The 15228-nt window shown below is 43.8% G+C and overlaps 1 protein-coding gene across 1 annotated transcript; it reads right to left on the minus strand.

Moving 5' to 3' along the window:
- Positions 1–1582: 1582 nt before the first annotated feature.
- LOC131597612 (uncharacterized) lies at positions 1583–14756 on the minus strand. The gene is made up of 2 exons (XM_058870299.1): positions 13412–14756; positions 1583–1686 (listed from the first exon to the last, which is right to left on the minus strand). The coding sequence occupies exons 1-2, from the start codon at positions 14754–14756 to the stop codon at positions 1583–1585; spliced, it is 1449 nt and encodes a 482-aa protein (XP_058726282.1).
- Positions 14757–15228: the final 472 nt, after the last annotated feature.

Genomic DNA, 15228 nt, shown 5'->3' on the forward strand with positions numbered 1-15228 from the left:
TACAGGGCCCAAAATAGGGGGTGTGAAAAGCAGGTTGCGTACAGGCCCATTCTAGCGCCAGGTGGTGTGTAAGCAGTGAGGGAGTGCAATTCGGAAACACAGGGCAAAGCCCAAAGCGTGAAGCCCAGCGTTCTTGTTCACTTCATTTCATTTATTATTATGTTATCATTGTATGTGAAAATGCAGGGTAACATGATATCAATAGGGCATAGCTATAGTTAAGTCACAAAATGCCAAAATAGACTCCCCAACCAGTAACAACGTCACACGTCATAAGCCAATTATTGAAGTAAAACGAAATAGCCAAAAGATTGGGGAGGACAACCAATCCTCACGCGCCACGGTAGCAAGCGGAATAACACACACCAAAAGTGTCAGGCGCCGGACCACCGCGTAGGTCATCTTCTCCGGCGGCCTCACCGCGCCGGAGTACAGCAAAACGCCCAGAAATGAACTACTCCGACACCATCCGACTCAGTTTTTCGCACTGAGCACGGATCTGCACTTAGTTTCATCCGATTCTCTTCCTAATGTTCAAACCGAATAACTTTGTAAAACCCTAACACCTAACATATCCATGGAAATCAACGGTATTCATATCAACCAATCACTTATCACGCGCAGAACATGTATAAGACCTCAAAACACAGCGAAACACCAAGCGATTCTATATATTCTGAGGAACTTAAATCTTGAGAAGTGCGCACTTACAGTCGTCATTATGGACGTATGGACTAACACAAAAAGTTAACCAGATGCATATATCACACTACACATTGCTAACATGCTATGAAGTTCAGAACTACTTACTTGTAAAGCCTAAGAGTGAAAGCGATAGAGAACTCTTTGGATTCGAACTCTCGACGACGGTGATGCTTGTTCTTGTTGTGAACTCCCAGCAGCGAGCTTTCAACAGAGGAATGAACTCACGTTGGCTTGAAATTGATGAATCTTGCAGCTGTGGTGAAGATGACGATCGGCCTTGCTTTGGCTATGGAGATTAGGTGACGGAGGAGCGAACTCGAAGCTCAAGCTTTCATGGAAGATTCAGAGTTTGTTATGGTGTTGTAACAAACTTCTAACAGAAAAAGAGGGAGAGAGAGAGAGGACGGTGGAGAGAGAAAGGAATGAGCGGGGAGTGAGAAAATGAGTGGAGGGAGAGTGATAAGAGGTTTTGAGGAAAGATGGGAGAATGAGAGAGTCGTCACCGTATGAATGAAGGTGTGAACCTGTTTTTATAGGGCAAGGGGCTCGTGATTTGAGGAGAGGTTCTTAGAGTGGGACCTGTGAATGCATCTTGCAGCATAGTTTTCTATTTTCTCGATGTGGGACACTTAGCTTGCAGCATGAGCTCCTTTGGCTTTCCTTAGTATGGGACTTGGTTTAGTGTGTATTGTAGTGCAATGCTTAGTGAACAAGTATACCTCATGGAGTAAATTTCATGCAAGCTTTCAATGTGTGTGGTGTTTGCATGGTTAGCAATGGCAATGTGATGTTATTGTGGAATAACTTTATGCATATGCTGCAGCAATGGATCCTTGGGCCAGTGCCAATAACACTTCATGCACCTCACTTTGAGTGCTCATATCTCAAGCCATGGTCCTTCATATGACTCACTTTCTGGCTCAAATGGAAGAGGGGATGGAATACATGAGATTTGCTGTTTGAAGGATCTTGAGTTGTCATCTGGAAATGGGAGAAAAATGATCATGAACTCAGGTTGTCAACACTGCTGGAGTCTCGTGCGCATGCCTTAGCTTTGGGCTCGTGTGCATAGTCAGAATATGACTTTGTGAGAGCGACACTTTGAGCCCCTCTATCTTGCTCCTCACTTACCCAATTGTTATGAAATATGGATCAATGTAAAGAGGGCATGGCAAGGATTGGCTTAGAATCAAGCTTGTTCAAAATAGTGACTTGTGGAGGAAGAAAAAGGCATTTACATTTGGCACACCATGTGTTTGCTGAAATGCATGCGTGTGCCCTGGAAATCTGCCTTGGCTGCATGCAGAGTTTGGTCAGGGTTGGGGCACCACTTTGAGGACTCATAATATTCTCAATATTTGTCCAATTGGCTCAATCCCTGGCTTGTTGGAAGGAAGACATGGCAAGGATTAGAATGACACCAAGTTTGCTTCCATGGCTGTTTTGTAGGGCTCTAAAAATAGCTTGAGATTTGGCATGCCATGTGTTTGCTGAAATGCCTGGGCATGTCCTGGCTTGTGACTTGGATTGTGACTTGGTTCTAATAGATTTTCAGTAACTTCACACCACTCTAACTCTTTATACAAGCTTCAAATGAAAAAGTGTCCAACTACAAAGTTGTTCTCCTCCATGAGAGGAACAACTTTGATGTTGGAAATTTCTCCGAAAAATGTAGTTTGCCACGTGTAATTCAGTGATGAAGTGGACTGCCCAACAAGATTCGAAACACCCAAAAAATTTTCTAAGTGTTGAAAATTGCCTTTTTTGTCATTTTTTCTATTTTTGGCAGCTTTTTGTCAAACTCCCGATTTTATCCATTCTTTGACTTTTCTTGCCCGATTTTCCACCAAAAGTCAATATTTGAATAATTCTTCCGATTTTGACCCAAAAGTCAACTGTTCCGATTTTTCGACTATTGATGGAATTCCCGATTAATCTGCTTCTGACCAACGGAAATCGACTGAACACTTCCACACAAGCACCATGCCACTTCTCCCCATAAAATCATCTCTCGCTCAATGTATTTGACCAAAAAGTCAATTGCGTTGACTTTGGTCAAGAAACCCTAATTCAGAATAATCAGATGAACATCAAGCTTGTACTTTTCAACCAATGCCTTGAGTTGAGAATGAAAGGGCCCCAACCCAGGGGAACTTCAACGAACAAAGGGCCACATGATCACACCTCAGATCCACACATTTGGTAAGAGATTCTCTGCTATAAAAGCTATCCCTTGCTAGTCTCCGATTAATACAAATGATATGAATGCATGAGTTATGTTAATGACTTAATGGTAGATATGTACATGAGATGAGAAGTCTAAGCCAGTTGGAAACCAAGGGTAGGACAAATTTGGGGTGTGACAGCTGCCCCTATTTAATCATCTTACACCTGAAGGTGAGATTGGCGTTAGCCTTTTGAACATTCACGGTAGAAGAAGGTTAAATATCAAGACCTGAAATTTGTCCTGAAGAAAAGATAGCGTGAGTGTTATTTTTGTTTTGATATCTGCTGGGGAAGGAGAATTTTGCTTTTTTCTGGTGGAAAAGTTTACGGTGGGTAATGGTTGAATGGTGATAGCTTGTAACGTGGTAACGGTGCCGACACAGGGTTCTCAAAGGGATTGATATTTACATGGAAATGATTGGGAGAGGAGTAGGTTTGACAGAAAGATAAAGTGACATAGACAATTGTTTTGAGGGAGATACATACGAGCATCAAATAGAGATACAGACGAGCATCAAAGGAGGTACAGACGAGCATCAAAGGAGATACAGACGAGCATCGAAAGAATGACACATACGAGCATCAAAAGGGGTACAGACGAGTACAAAGAGAGATACAGACGAGCAACGAAAGAATGACACATACGAGCGTCAAAAGGGATGCAGACGAGTACAAAGAGAGATACAGACGAGCATCGAAAGAATGACACATACGAGCGTCAAAAGGGATACAGACGAGTACAAAGAGAGATACAGACGAGCATCGAAGAATGACACATACGAGCGTCAAAAAGGGATACAGACGAGTACAAAGAGAGATACAGACGAGCATCAAAGAATGACACATACGAGCGTCAAAAAGGGATACAGACGAGTACAAAGAGAGATACCGACGAGCAACGAAAGAATGACACATACGAGCGTCAAAAGGGATACAGACGAGTACAAAGAGAGATACAGACGAGCATCGAAGGAATGACACATACGAGCGTCAAAAGGGATACAGACGAGTACAAAGAGAGATACCGACGAGCAACGAAAGAATGACACATACGAGCGTCAAAAGGGATACAGACGAGTACAAAGAGAGATACAGACGAGCATCGAAGGAATGACACATACGAGCGTCAAAAGGGATACAGACGAGTACAAAGAGAGATACAGACGAGCATCGAAGAATGACACATACGAGCGTCAAAAAGGGATACAGACGAGTACAAAGAGAGATACAGACGAGCATCGGAGAGAGATACAGACGAGCATCAAAGGAGATACAGGCGAGCATCGGAGGGATGACACAGACGAGCGTTTGAGAAGCTTGGTAGATGGGCTTACTGGGGATTGGGGATTGGTGAAAACCAAGTATCGGCACTGTGGGTGGAGGAGGCTTGCGATGTAGTAGCAGATATCAATTGGAATTTGTAAGGGCATTTTATTTGAGGATGTATCATTGTCCTGATAGAGGGGTGATTTGTATTATCTGGCTTATGCTTTGTATGCATGTTTGACTTTTTCTAGGGCGTAATGTTCCATTTTGACGGATATGCTACGCTTTTGAGGATGCAATGTTATATGCAATGGATTCTATATGCAAAGAGTGCCAAATAAAGGCATTAGTGGCACAGAAGAGTAGGATCATTGGGGTCCGTTGCCTGTGATCTTGAGACGCCATTGTGGGTGGGCGTTGGAAGCTTCATGGTGCCAAAGATTATTGGCAACTGTGTGGAGGATTAGAACATAACTCTGTTGGGGAGGAAGTGACTTTGCTCGACTTTCTTTACATCCTAAGCTGTTTGGGGAATCACGAGTTTTGAGAGACCGCTCTTCGTCTATCATGTGGAAGAGGGATATGGACCTTTTCAGGTGCCCCATGCTTACCAGTACTGATGACTTATACTCTGGACCTTTCCCGTGGGATGATGATGACTTTTGTGACACATCGTGAGCCAAGATGATGGATAGAACCTGCAATCTGCACAGAAAACAACGTTTGGACGCAAATGGTGTCCCTTAGAACGCTTTTATGTTTATGTAAGATCATGTTTCGTTTTGATTTTGTGATTATTGCCCCCCACGCTTTCAATGCAATGTTTGATAATGAATTAAATCACACCTCGCATGCGAAAAAGAAAAGTAACAAGGAAAGCTTTTTATCAAAAGATCGTTTTATTAATGGAATGCCTGTGAATAGGCTTCTGTACAAGGAAGCAACTCCTAAATGAGGTAGTTGCGAAAAAGAAAATACAAACGCAAAGAGCGAAATGGCAAAGAGAAATGCTCGGATTTCCACTAAAACTGATATTGCTACAGTTCCCATATCCTCGATCCTCTCAATGCTTTGCTTCAGAAGGGTAGTGGTTGGATTGATCTGTCCGTTCTGCCAAGGGCGTATAGTGGTCTTTGTGAAGGGTATTCAGACTGCAGCCTCTCGCTTTTGATCCCTAACTTTTGCCTGGATCGCCCTTTCGGGTTTTCAATCCAGCGGGATACCCCCTTTTGCCTAAGTCGCCCCTTCGGGTTTTCAACTTAGCGGGTTATTCTTTTTTGTTTTATTCCTAATTTTTGCCCAAACCCTTTTGGTTTGCCGGAATGCCCTTATTTTTGCCTAGGTACGTCGACCTAGCGGGTCTTTTATGCGTAGTATTTTTTGACTGAGTCTGAATTGACTGGAAGCGGAACGTCTTCCCCATCCATCTTTGTCAGGATTAAAGCACCACCTGAAAATGATTTCTTCACGATGTATGGTCCCTCATAGTTGGGAGTCCATTTGCCCCTTGGATCGGTGTGGATTGGCAAGATCTTCCTCACAACTAGGTCACCTGTGTGGAATTCTCGAGGCCGAATCTTCTTGTCATACGCTTTCTTGATCCTCTTTTGGTACAACTGGCCATGGCAGATAGCAGATAGGCGTTTCTCCTCAATTAGATTGAGATGATCAAGCCTCGTTTGGACCCATTCTGTTTCATCGAGTTTGGCGTCCATCAGGACTCTCAACGAAGGAATTTCCACTTCGACAGGTAATACAGCCTCCATGCCGTAGACAAGAGAGAAGGGAGTTGCCCCAGTTGAAGTACGAACAGAAGTTCTATAGCCATGCAAAGCAAATGGCAACATCTCATGCCAATCTTTATACGTTCTAACCATCTTCTGGACAATCTTCTTTATATTCTTGTTAGCAGCTTCGACGGCGCCATTCATCTTTGGCCGATAGGGTGATGAATTATGATGTTCAATCCTGAACTCTTCACACAACTCTGCCATCATTCTGTTATTAAGATTGGACCCATTATCAGTGATGATCTTGTTTGGAATCCCATATCGGCATATGATCTCTTTCTTGATGAAGCGAGTAACGACTTGCTTGGTCACGTTCTTGTAAGAAGCAGCTTCAACCCATTTGGTGAAGTAGTCGATGGCAACAAGAATAAATCTGTGTCCATTTGAAGCTTGCGGCTCTATCCGTCCAATCATATCTATGCCCCACATAGCAAAGGGCCAAGGTGATGTCAGGACATTCAGAGGAGTCGGGGGAACATGAATTCTGTCAGCATACACTTGACATTTGTGACATTTCTTTACGTACACATAACAATCACTTTCAATCGTCATCCAGTAATATCCTGCTCGCAAGATCTTTTTGGCCATAGAATGTCCACTGGAATGAGTTCCGAAAGATCCTTCATGAATTTCCCGCATGATCAGTTCTGCTTCGTGTCTATCCACGCATCTGAGCAAAACTGAATCATAGTTTCTTTTGTACAGGACGTCTCCTGACAAGAAGAACTTGGATGCTAACCTTCGAAGCGTTCGCTTATCACCAATCGTAGCATCTTCGGGATACTCTTGCTTCTCAACATACCTCTTGATGTCGTAATACCATGGCTTTTCATCATACACATCTTCAGTAGTGAGACAATGAGCAGGGAATACATGGGCAGGTTCCTTGTAACGGAGGATCGTTATGTCTGGTACTTCTTTAGGGGAGCTAACTCTGAACATGGCCGCCAAAGTAGCCAAAGCATCTGCCAATTGATTTTCCTCTCGGGGGATGTGATTGAAAGTGATTTCCTCAAAAGCGGGCAACAACTCCAAAATATAGTCCTTGTAAGGAACTAAATTGGGGTGTCGTGTTTCCCAATCACCTCTTACTTGATGTATGACCAATGCAGAATCCCCATAAACCTCAAGGATCTTGATCCTCATATCAATGGCTGCTTCGAGGCCCATTATGCAAGCTTCGTACTCTGCGACATTGTTTGTGCAATCAAAGCATATTCTAGCTGTGAAAGGGATGTGAGTTTGACGAGGAGAAGTCAAAACTGCCCCAATACCATGGCCCATAGCATTTGATGCACCGTCGAACGTGAGAGTCCATCGCTCTCCTGGTTCGGGTCCTTCATTATCATCCAGTTTCATGATATCTTCATCAGGAAAGTCAAACTTCATTGACTGATACTCTTCTAATGGCTGATGAGCAAGATGATCTGCAAGGACACTTCCCTTGATGGCCTTCTGTGTGACATACTGGATATCATATTCTGATAAAAGCATTTGCCACCGGGCTAGCCTTCCTGTAAGGGCCGGTTTTTCAAAGATATACTTTATCGGGTCCATTTTGGAGATCAATAGAGTAGTGTGAGTCAACATATACTGCCTCAGTCGGCGAGCAGCCCATACCAGAGCACAGCAAGTTTTCTCGAGTAGTGAGTAGCGGGATTCACAATCGGTAAACTTTTTGCTCAGGTAATAAATGGCGCACTCTTTTCGACCAGACTCGTCATGTTGGCCCAACACACACCCCATAGATCCTTCAAGCACAGTTAAGTACATAAGAAGCGGCCTCCCAGGAACCGGAGGCATGAGAATTGGCGGCTCTTGGAGATACTGTTTAATCTTCTCAAAAGCTTCTTGACAATGATCATCCCAACGGATATCTTGATTCTTGCGCAGCAGTTTGAAGATGGGTTCACAGGTATCAGTGAGATGAGAAATGAACCTGGCTATGTAATTCAATCTCCCAAGGAACCCTCGAACTTCTTTTTCATTCTTCGGTGCTGGCATGTTCTGTATTGCTCTTACTTTATCAGGGTCGACCTCAATCCCTCGTTGGCTCACAATGAATCCAAGTAATTTTCCAGATCGCACTCCAAAAGTGCACTTGTTCGGATTGAGCCTCAACTTGAATTTACGCAAACGGGCAAACAGTTTCTCAAGATATACCAAGTGTTCCTCCTCTGTTTGGGATTTTGCAATCATATCATCGACGTACACCTCAATCTCTTTATGGATCATATCATGGAAAAGGGTCACCATAGCTCGCTGATATGTTGCACCAGCATTCTTAAGACCAAAAGGCATCACCTTATAACAATACGTACCCCACGGAGTGGTAAAAGTAGTCTTGGTCATATCTTCGGGAGCCATTTTTATTTGATTATAGCCAGAAAAACCGTCCATGAAGGAGAATACCGAATACTGAGCAGTGTTGTCGACTAGCACATCAATATGAGGCAGAGGGAAATCATCCTTCGGACTTGCCCTATTCAAATCTCGGTAGTCAACACACATGCGTACCTTTCCGTCCTTCTTAGGAACAGGCACTATGTTTGCAATCCAAGGAGGATACTCACACACAGATAAGAAACCAGCCTTCAACTGTTTTTCAACTTCTTCCTTGATTTTCAAAGCCATATCAGGTCGTGTTCTTCGTGGTTTTTGCTTTACAGGCGGACATTCTGGTTTGAGCGGTAACCTATGCATAACTATATCCGTGTCTAAACCAGGCATGTCTTCATATGACCAGGCGAAGATGTCAACATACTCTCGAAGCAGCTCAATCAACCTTCTCTTTACATCACTTTGCAAAGCGGCCCCTATCTTGACTTCTCTCTTTGCTTCTTCTGTACCGAGGTTGATGATTTCTATGGCTTCCTGATGTGGCTGAATAGATTTCTCTTCTTGTCTCAAAAGTCTTGCCAATTCCTCGGGGACTTCACAATCTTCCCCACTATCCTCATCAGCTTGGTCAATTGGACTCTCAAGGATATTAAGACGTGGAACTGTAACATTATCATTTTTGATGGAATTCGAGCCAGATCTGCACGATGGATGATTTATGCCTTAGAATGCAACACATAAAAAGAAAAAGGGAAAAGAAAAGCTTTGCCATTTTTGAAAAAGTTTTTAAAGTAAAAAACAAAAATGAAAGGAATGGGACAGTAATTGCATGCGAAGATATGATTTTCATTCAATATTAAACAAATTGAAACAACATGGGGGCCCTTCTTTATACAAGCGGTCAAAATGCTTAGGGCGAAGCATATGACTTATCGAAACAAGAAAATTACATCTCCATAAAAGTGACTCTGGGGACGTCCAAGATAGTCCAATTGTTGAGCTCCTGTCCAGGCGCAGCATGGCAAATGAATCTGGAGAGATCTTCTTCATCATCATCATCCACGGCGAGAACCTGGCTTCCAGAACTGGTGCTTGCACTGACGAACACTTGAGAAATGGGGGGAATCACCTTCTTTCCAGGAATTATGCTGAGCTGAGTAGAGGAAGATGGTTGATACCCAAGGCCATACTTGTCTCGCTTCTCATGAACATCAATCAGCTTGCCCCAGGCACTATGGGGAGTACCAGCTTCTAAGAAGGCCTTAGCATCATTCAGAGACGAGAGGGGTGCTCCGAGTTCCTTCTTATTTTCAACCACGGGGAGTTTATCAACCGACACAATCTCTAAGGCCTGAAAAGGTGTCTCTTGTATCTCTCCCTCCACTTCAACATAACGGTATGACGCCAGGTTATTGACAATCAAATCCTCTTCACCAGTGATCACAACAATCTTGTCATTCACCACAAATTTCAAACACTGATGGAGGGTAGATGTCACAGCCCCAGCAGCATGGATCCAAGGACGACCCAAGAGGCAAGTGTATGAAGGACTTATATCCATGACATAGAAGGCAATATAGAACATGTGAGGGCCAATCAAAACAGGCAGATCAATTTCCCCTTCTACGGACCTCCTAGAGCCATCAAACGCTCTGACACTCATAGTGCATGGTCTCATCATAATCCCATCCATACTCAGCTTAAACAAAGTGGTCTTGGGCATCACATTAAGAGAAGAACCGGTATCAATCAGAACTCGAGACAACACAGCATCCAGACACTTGACGGAGATATGCAACGCTTTGTTGTGTGCTCTACCCTCAGGCGGAAGCTCATCATCCGAAAAACCCAAGCAATTACCAGCAGCAATGTTGGTCACAACCCCTTCAAACTGAGGCACGGTAATGTCTTGAGTAACATGAGCGGAAGCCAGAACTTTCATCAGAGCATCACGATGAGCTTCAGAATGCACCAAGAGAGACAAGATGGAGATCTTGGCTTGGGTCTGATCAAGTTGGTCAATCACTTTGTAATCACTTTTCTTAATGATTTTCAAGAGTTGCTCAGCATCTTGTGCATTACGTGTCACAGGAGGATCAACAGCAACTTGCTTTCCTTTTGCTTGTGTACTAGCCTCTTTATTGGTCTCTTTAGGAAGCGGAGGAGGGGCAGCAAAGATCCGACCACTACGGGTAATGCCACTAGTGCCAGTAATATTAGTGATGCTCGAATTACCCACCGGAGGACAATCACATTTTTTTCCTCGAATATACACGGCATTATAACTCCAAGGAACAGCCTTAGAATCATTCACAGGAGAGGGAACAATAGACGAGGTTGAAGGTAGTCGAAGGAACATTTGGAACCTGAATAACCAATGGAGTCCTCGGAGCTTGAATGACCAAGGGAGTACTCTGATTCTTTGACACCTCAGCAGGATGGTAAGGTATCTCTAGAGTAGCCACATCTTCGACAGGAACGACCCTTTCCACTCTAAGAACACCTTCATCCATTAGTTTCTGAATTTCTTCTTTCAACCTAGTGCATTCCTCAGGGTTAGACGAACATTGCAAACAGTAATCATGTAGTTCACACAAAACCTTTTGTTGCATAAGATATTTTCTGACAACTGCTAGCGGCATCCTTACCTCATTAACATCACTCACTAGGATCTGATCATCACATAACTCAATAGCATGGGTCGCACCGGCATGAGGAGGCATGGGATTATTCTGCACATTAGGACCAGTAGGAGTGAACGAGATGAGCTTGTCATCGAGAAGATCCTGGACTTTCCACTTGAATGCCCTGCATTTCTCAATTGTGTGGCCGGGAGCCCCAGAATGAAATTCACAATGAGCATTCGCATCATACCCAGGAGGAAGAGGGTCAGGTGGAGGACCCATCTCGCGGAGTTGCACTAATTGACCAGCAAGTAATTGGGGAAGAAGCTGAGCATACGGCATTGGAACCGGATCTATACGCCTGTCAGGGTATCTTTGCCTCTGTGGACCTCTTTGACCTTGAGGCCTAGGATTCTGTTGGCGATTCTGAGAGGCAGCAGCTTGTTGTTGTGGTACGAAAGGCCGTTGGGGTGCCATCCATGGTTGTGGAAGAGCAGCAGCATATGCTTGAGGGACATACGGACCTGGAACAGCATAAGGCATCGGATAATAAGGAGGTGGAACAGCAGAATATACAGGAGCTCGACCTTGGTCAACAGAGGCAGTGCTAGTCTCACCTTCCTTCTTCTTCACAAACCCAGAATACGGCTTCTTACCATTACCACTTGAGGTGCTAGGAGTAGTGACACCTTGAATGGTACCAGCTTTGACACAGTTCTCAACCCTCTCACCAATGATGACCACGTCCGAAAAGGAAGGAGAAGTATTACTAACCATGTGCTGAAGATACGGCCCTTTCAGAGTCCCCATAAACAGATCAATCAACTCGCGGTCCAAAAGAGGAGGTTGGACACGGGACGCAAGTTCACGCCACCTCTGGGCGTATTCTTTAAAAGACTCTTCAGATTTCTGTGACATATTTTGTAGCTGGGCACGGCTGGGAGCCATAGCAGTATTGTAGTGGTATTGCTTCAAGAAGGCGTCGACAAGTTGTCCCCAAGTACTGACATTAGACCTCTCAAGTTTCATGTACCATTCCAACGGGGCTCCAGTGAGACTATCCTGAAAGAAATGCATTAGCAGAGGCTCGTTCTCAGCATGAGCAGCCATCTTACGGCAGTAGGAACGAATGTGAGTCTCTGGACAGGTGACTCCCTTGTATTTATCAAAATCTGGCACTTTGAACTTCGGGGGAATAACAATCCCAGGTACCAAGCACATAGCAGCAGTGTCGAAACTCGAAGTTTTAGCAACCTCAACAGCCTTAAGACGTTCTTCAAGAGCTTGGTACATCTTAGCAGTCTCGGTCAACTCAGCAGTAAGATCATGTTCAAGATCAATAACCTCATGGTGGTCGTCCACTACTTTCAGTGTCTCATTAATAGGAGTCTCTTTAGTTTTCACCCCTCCGTCAGCAGAATTGGTAGGAGTATCTTTGACCAAACTAGCGACGCTCTTTCTGAGTTCGTCCTGTCCTTGAACGACGGCATGGAGAGTCTCCATAAGTTGGGCCATTCTTTCCCCCATAACATCCATATCCCTACGGAGGGCAGCTTGATTCTGTTCAAATTGTTCCATGATTCTCTCGTTACTCCTGGTACGGTAAGGATGTAAGAAAGTCAGCTTCGTCGTCGGGAAAGAAATCTGTTGCTGTAAAGGACCCCAATTAGTTTCTTGTGCAATAACCTGAAAAATGCAATGTGATAATGTGAATGTATGAGTGCATGTGTGCATATGACGTGATGTGCCATTTTCAGAGTATCCAAGGTTTAATATTGATCCAGAATAGCTAACAATGTGACAAAAGATAAGTATCAAGAGAAACTAGTTCTTTTATTCATAACAAGAATTTTTAAACTTGGGCAAGCCGTACATTGACAAGATAGTTCAACAAGGGAAATAAAAGACCCCATCCAACAAGTCTGGTGGTGGTCGAGACATACAGACTCAAACATCAATCCATCTGAATATAAAACAGAGGTCCTCCTTGTCTGAAGTGCTCATCGCTCCACTTCTTAGTTTCATCAAACAGCTTCTTGGTTGCTTCTCGATCTCTTCCTTTAAGAAGGCTTTGGATCACCTCATCTTTGCGAAACAAATGCCCATCTAGCTTCTTGCAGCACTCCCTGAGTTCGTCACATCCTTTGCATTCTGGGAGATAATCCTTCTCAGATATGTCCTCCATCATTCGATCTCTGAGCCTGGCATTTTCTTCTGTTAGTCGAGTATTACGGAGGTGACTTCCTTTCAGTTGAGTCTCAATTGCCATTCTTTTAGTGGTCTCTTCTTCCAGTTTCTTTTTCAGATTTTTCACTTCAACTCTAGCATCCCTTTCTATCTTGAGCTTATAAGCTTTCAAGTCTTCTCGGTACTCTCGCTTGAGTTTCTCTTCTGCCTCTTTCATGGCCCTTTTTAGGATCTTCTGGTGATCCTCGACAATAACAGTAATATCTCTTTCACCTTTTTCGGTTCTAGCCCTCTTTTGAACTCTGGAAGGTCCTCCCTTCAGCATCTTGGCTTCGCGTGTCAACTCAACCTTTTTCTTGTCCACAAGACAATGTTTCGGTTGCGCATCTGACTTCTTTTCGTGCAATTGGGTGCTTTCCATATTTACTGGGATGCAATTCTCAGCAGGCGTAATGGCAATTGGAACCTTAGGTGGTTGCTTGTACAAAGGATTAACCTTCGGGAAAGGCAACAGACGATCTTTAACTCTATTTTCAACCCAATCCGTGTAGGCTTGTTTGGCAACGGCATTCTTTTCACCTAGAGAAATCTGATCACTCGTATGGATGTCATTCCAGGCACTCACCACTTTTTCTAGACCTTTCAGATCGGTTCCCTTCTCAAAGCAAACGGATTCAAATATCTCTTTGTCCAAAGGCTTGTTTTCAAGTGCAAAACCCAATTGACGCAGCGCTAACTTGGGATTATAATTGATAATACCTTTTGTTCCTATGAGGGGAACATTGTCAAAAGCACCACAACTAGTTATAACCCTCTCTACGTCCATCCCAGTAGGACACCAGACAATGTCATCTCCAGTAAGCCCCATGATCCTTTGATGCCATTTCTGAGTAGAAGTAACGAAAGGACCACTTGTAGGTAGGTGGGACTTAAACCAGGTGTATAACAACGGCAAACAATTTCTTATGGCTCCTCCTTTCCCATATCGAGAATGAATAGAATAGTACGTATCGGCTAGCAAAGTAGGGACCGGATTCTTCTCCACAAAAAGACATATAGCAGCCAGATCAACGAACTTGTGAATGTTAGGGAACATCACGATCCCATAAATCAAAACGGCCAGAAGGGTGTTGAAGGCCTCCCACATCTTTTTGTTAGCCAACTCTTGGGCCCTCTCAACCAAGAAACTCATATAGAAACCATGGGTGTTACCATTCTTCTTCCAATTCCCAAGGACGTCTTCTATGCTCAAATAAAGAGCGTTGGCAATGTTGTTCAAATCAGGTTTCTCTGGGACACACACGAAAGGAACCTTGTGTTGAATCTTGATATTGAGAAAGTGAGAGTACTCCTCGAGAGTGGGAGCCAACTGATAGCCTGAGAAGGTGAAACAACGCAAGTCAGGATCGTAGAACTGGAGAAGAGTAGACAAACCCCATTCGTCGACGTGTGAGTCCAAAAGAGTCAAGATGTTTCCATAATTCTCAGTGAACACAGTTTTATTATGACCAGTGATCAATCCACCCAATTGCCCCAACTGAACCAAACCTTCGCGATGGAAACTGTAAGTGTGAGTACGCCTTGTAGCTTCTCTGGTAGCGGTCACGTTGCTAGCCATCCTGGATGAAAAGTAATAACCTCGGATACCCTGAAAAATGGCATGCATATGAGAAATAATACTATTTTTCTTCTTTTCTTTTTTCTTTTTTTTTTTTACTACATCTTTTCTTTCTTTTCTTTTCTCTTCTTTTTTTTTTTTTTGGAAGGTAAATATGCCATGATGTAAATGATGCAATGGAGGTTTCCCCACATAGGAGAAGTGTATGTTGCCTCTGGATAAGATCGGACGTTGCAGGATCAAAGGTCCGGCATAGGCACAATGAAACCGTGAGAACACAAGTCATCAGCAGAACAGAACAATCACCAACGGTACCTGTCATGTATATCCCTCCCCACTCACGGGTGTAGTCTAGGTCAAGGTAGGTCAAAAAAGCCAACAGAGGATTGAAAGTAGGCGTAATCATACGATATTGCCTCTTTCAACCAAGCTCTGCCCGTGGATACATGATCGGATCAATCAGACATACGTC

This window comes from Vicia villosa, linkage group LG4, assembly GCF_029867415.1.
Source record: "Vicia villosa cultivar HV-30 ecotype Madison, WI linkage group LG4, Vvil1.0, whole genome shotgun sequence".
In the NCBI taxonomy this organism is placed as follows: Eukaryota; Viridiplantae; Streptophyta; class Magnoliopsida; order Fabales; family Fabaceae; genus Vicia; species Vicia villosa.

Excerpts from the sequence above, each read along its gene's own strand:
- LOC131597612 (XM_058870299.1), bottom strand. The coding sequence starts at position 14,756 with ATGGCTAGCAACGTGACCGCTACCAGAGAAGCTACAAGGCGTACTCAC. Across the intron at positions 1,687-13,411 it reads GAGGGCTAGAACCGAAAAAG|ATGACAACTCAAGATCCTTC; the intron begins GTGAAAGAGATA and ends TCCCATTTCCAG.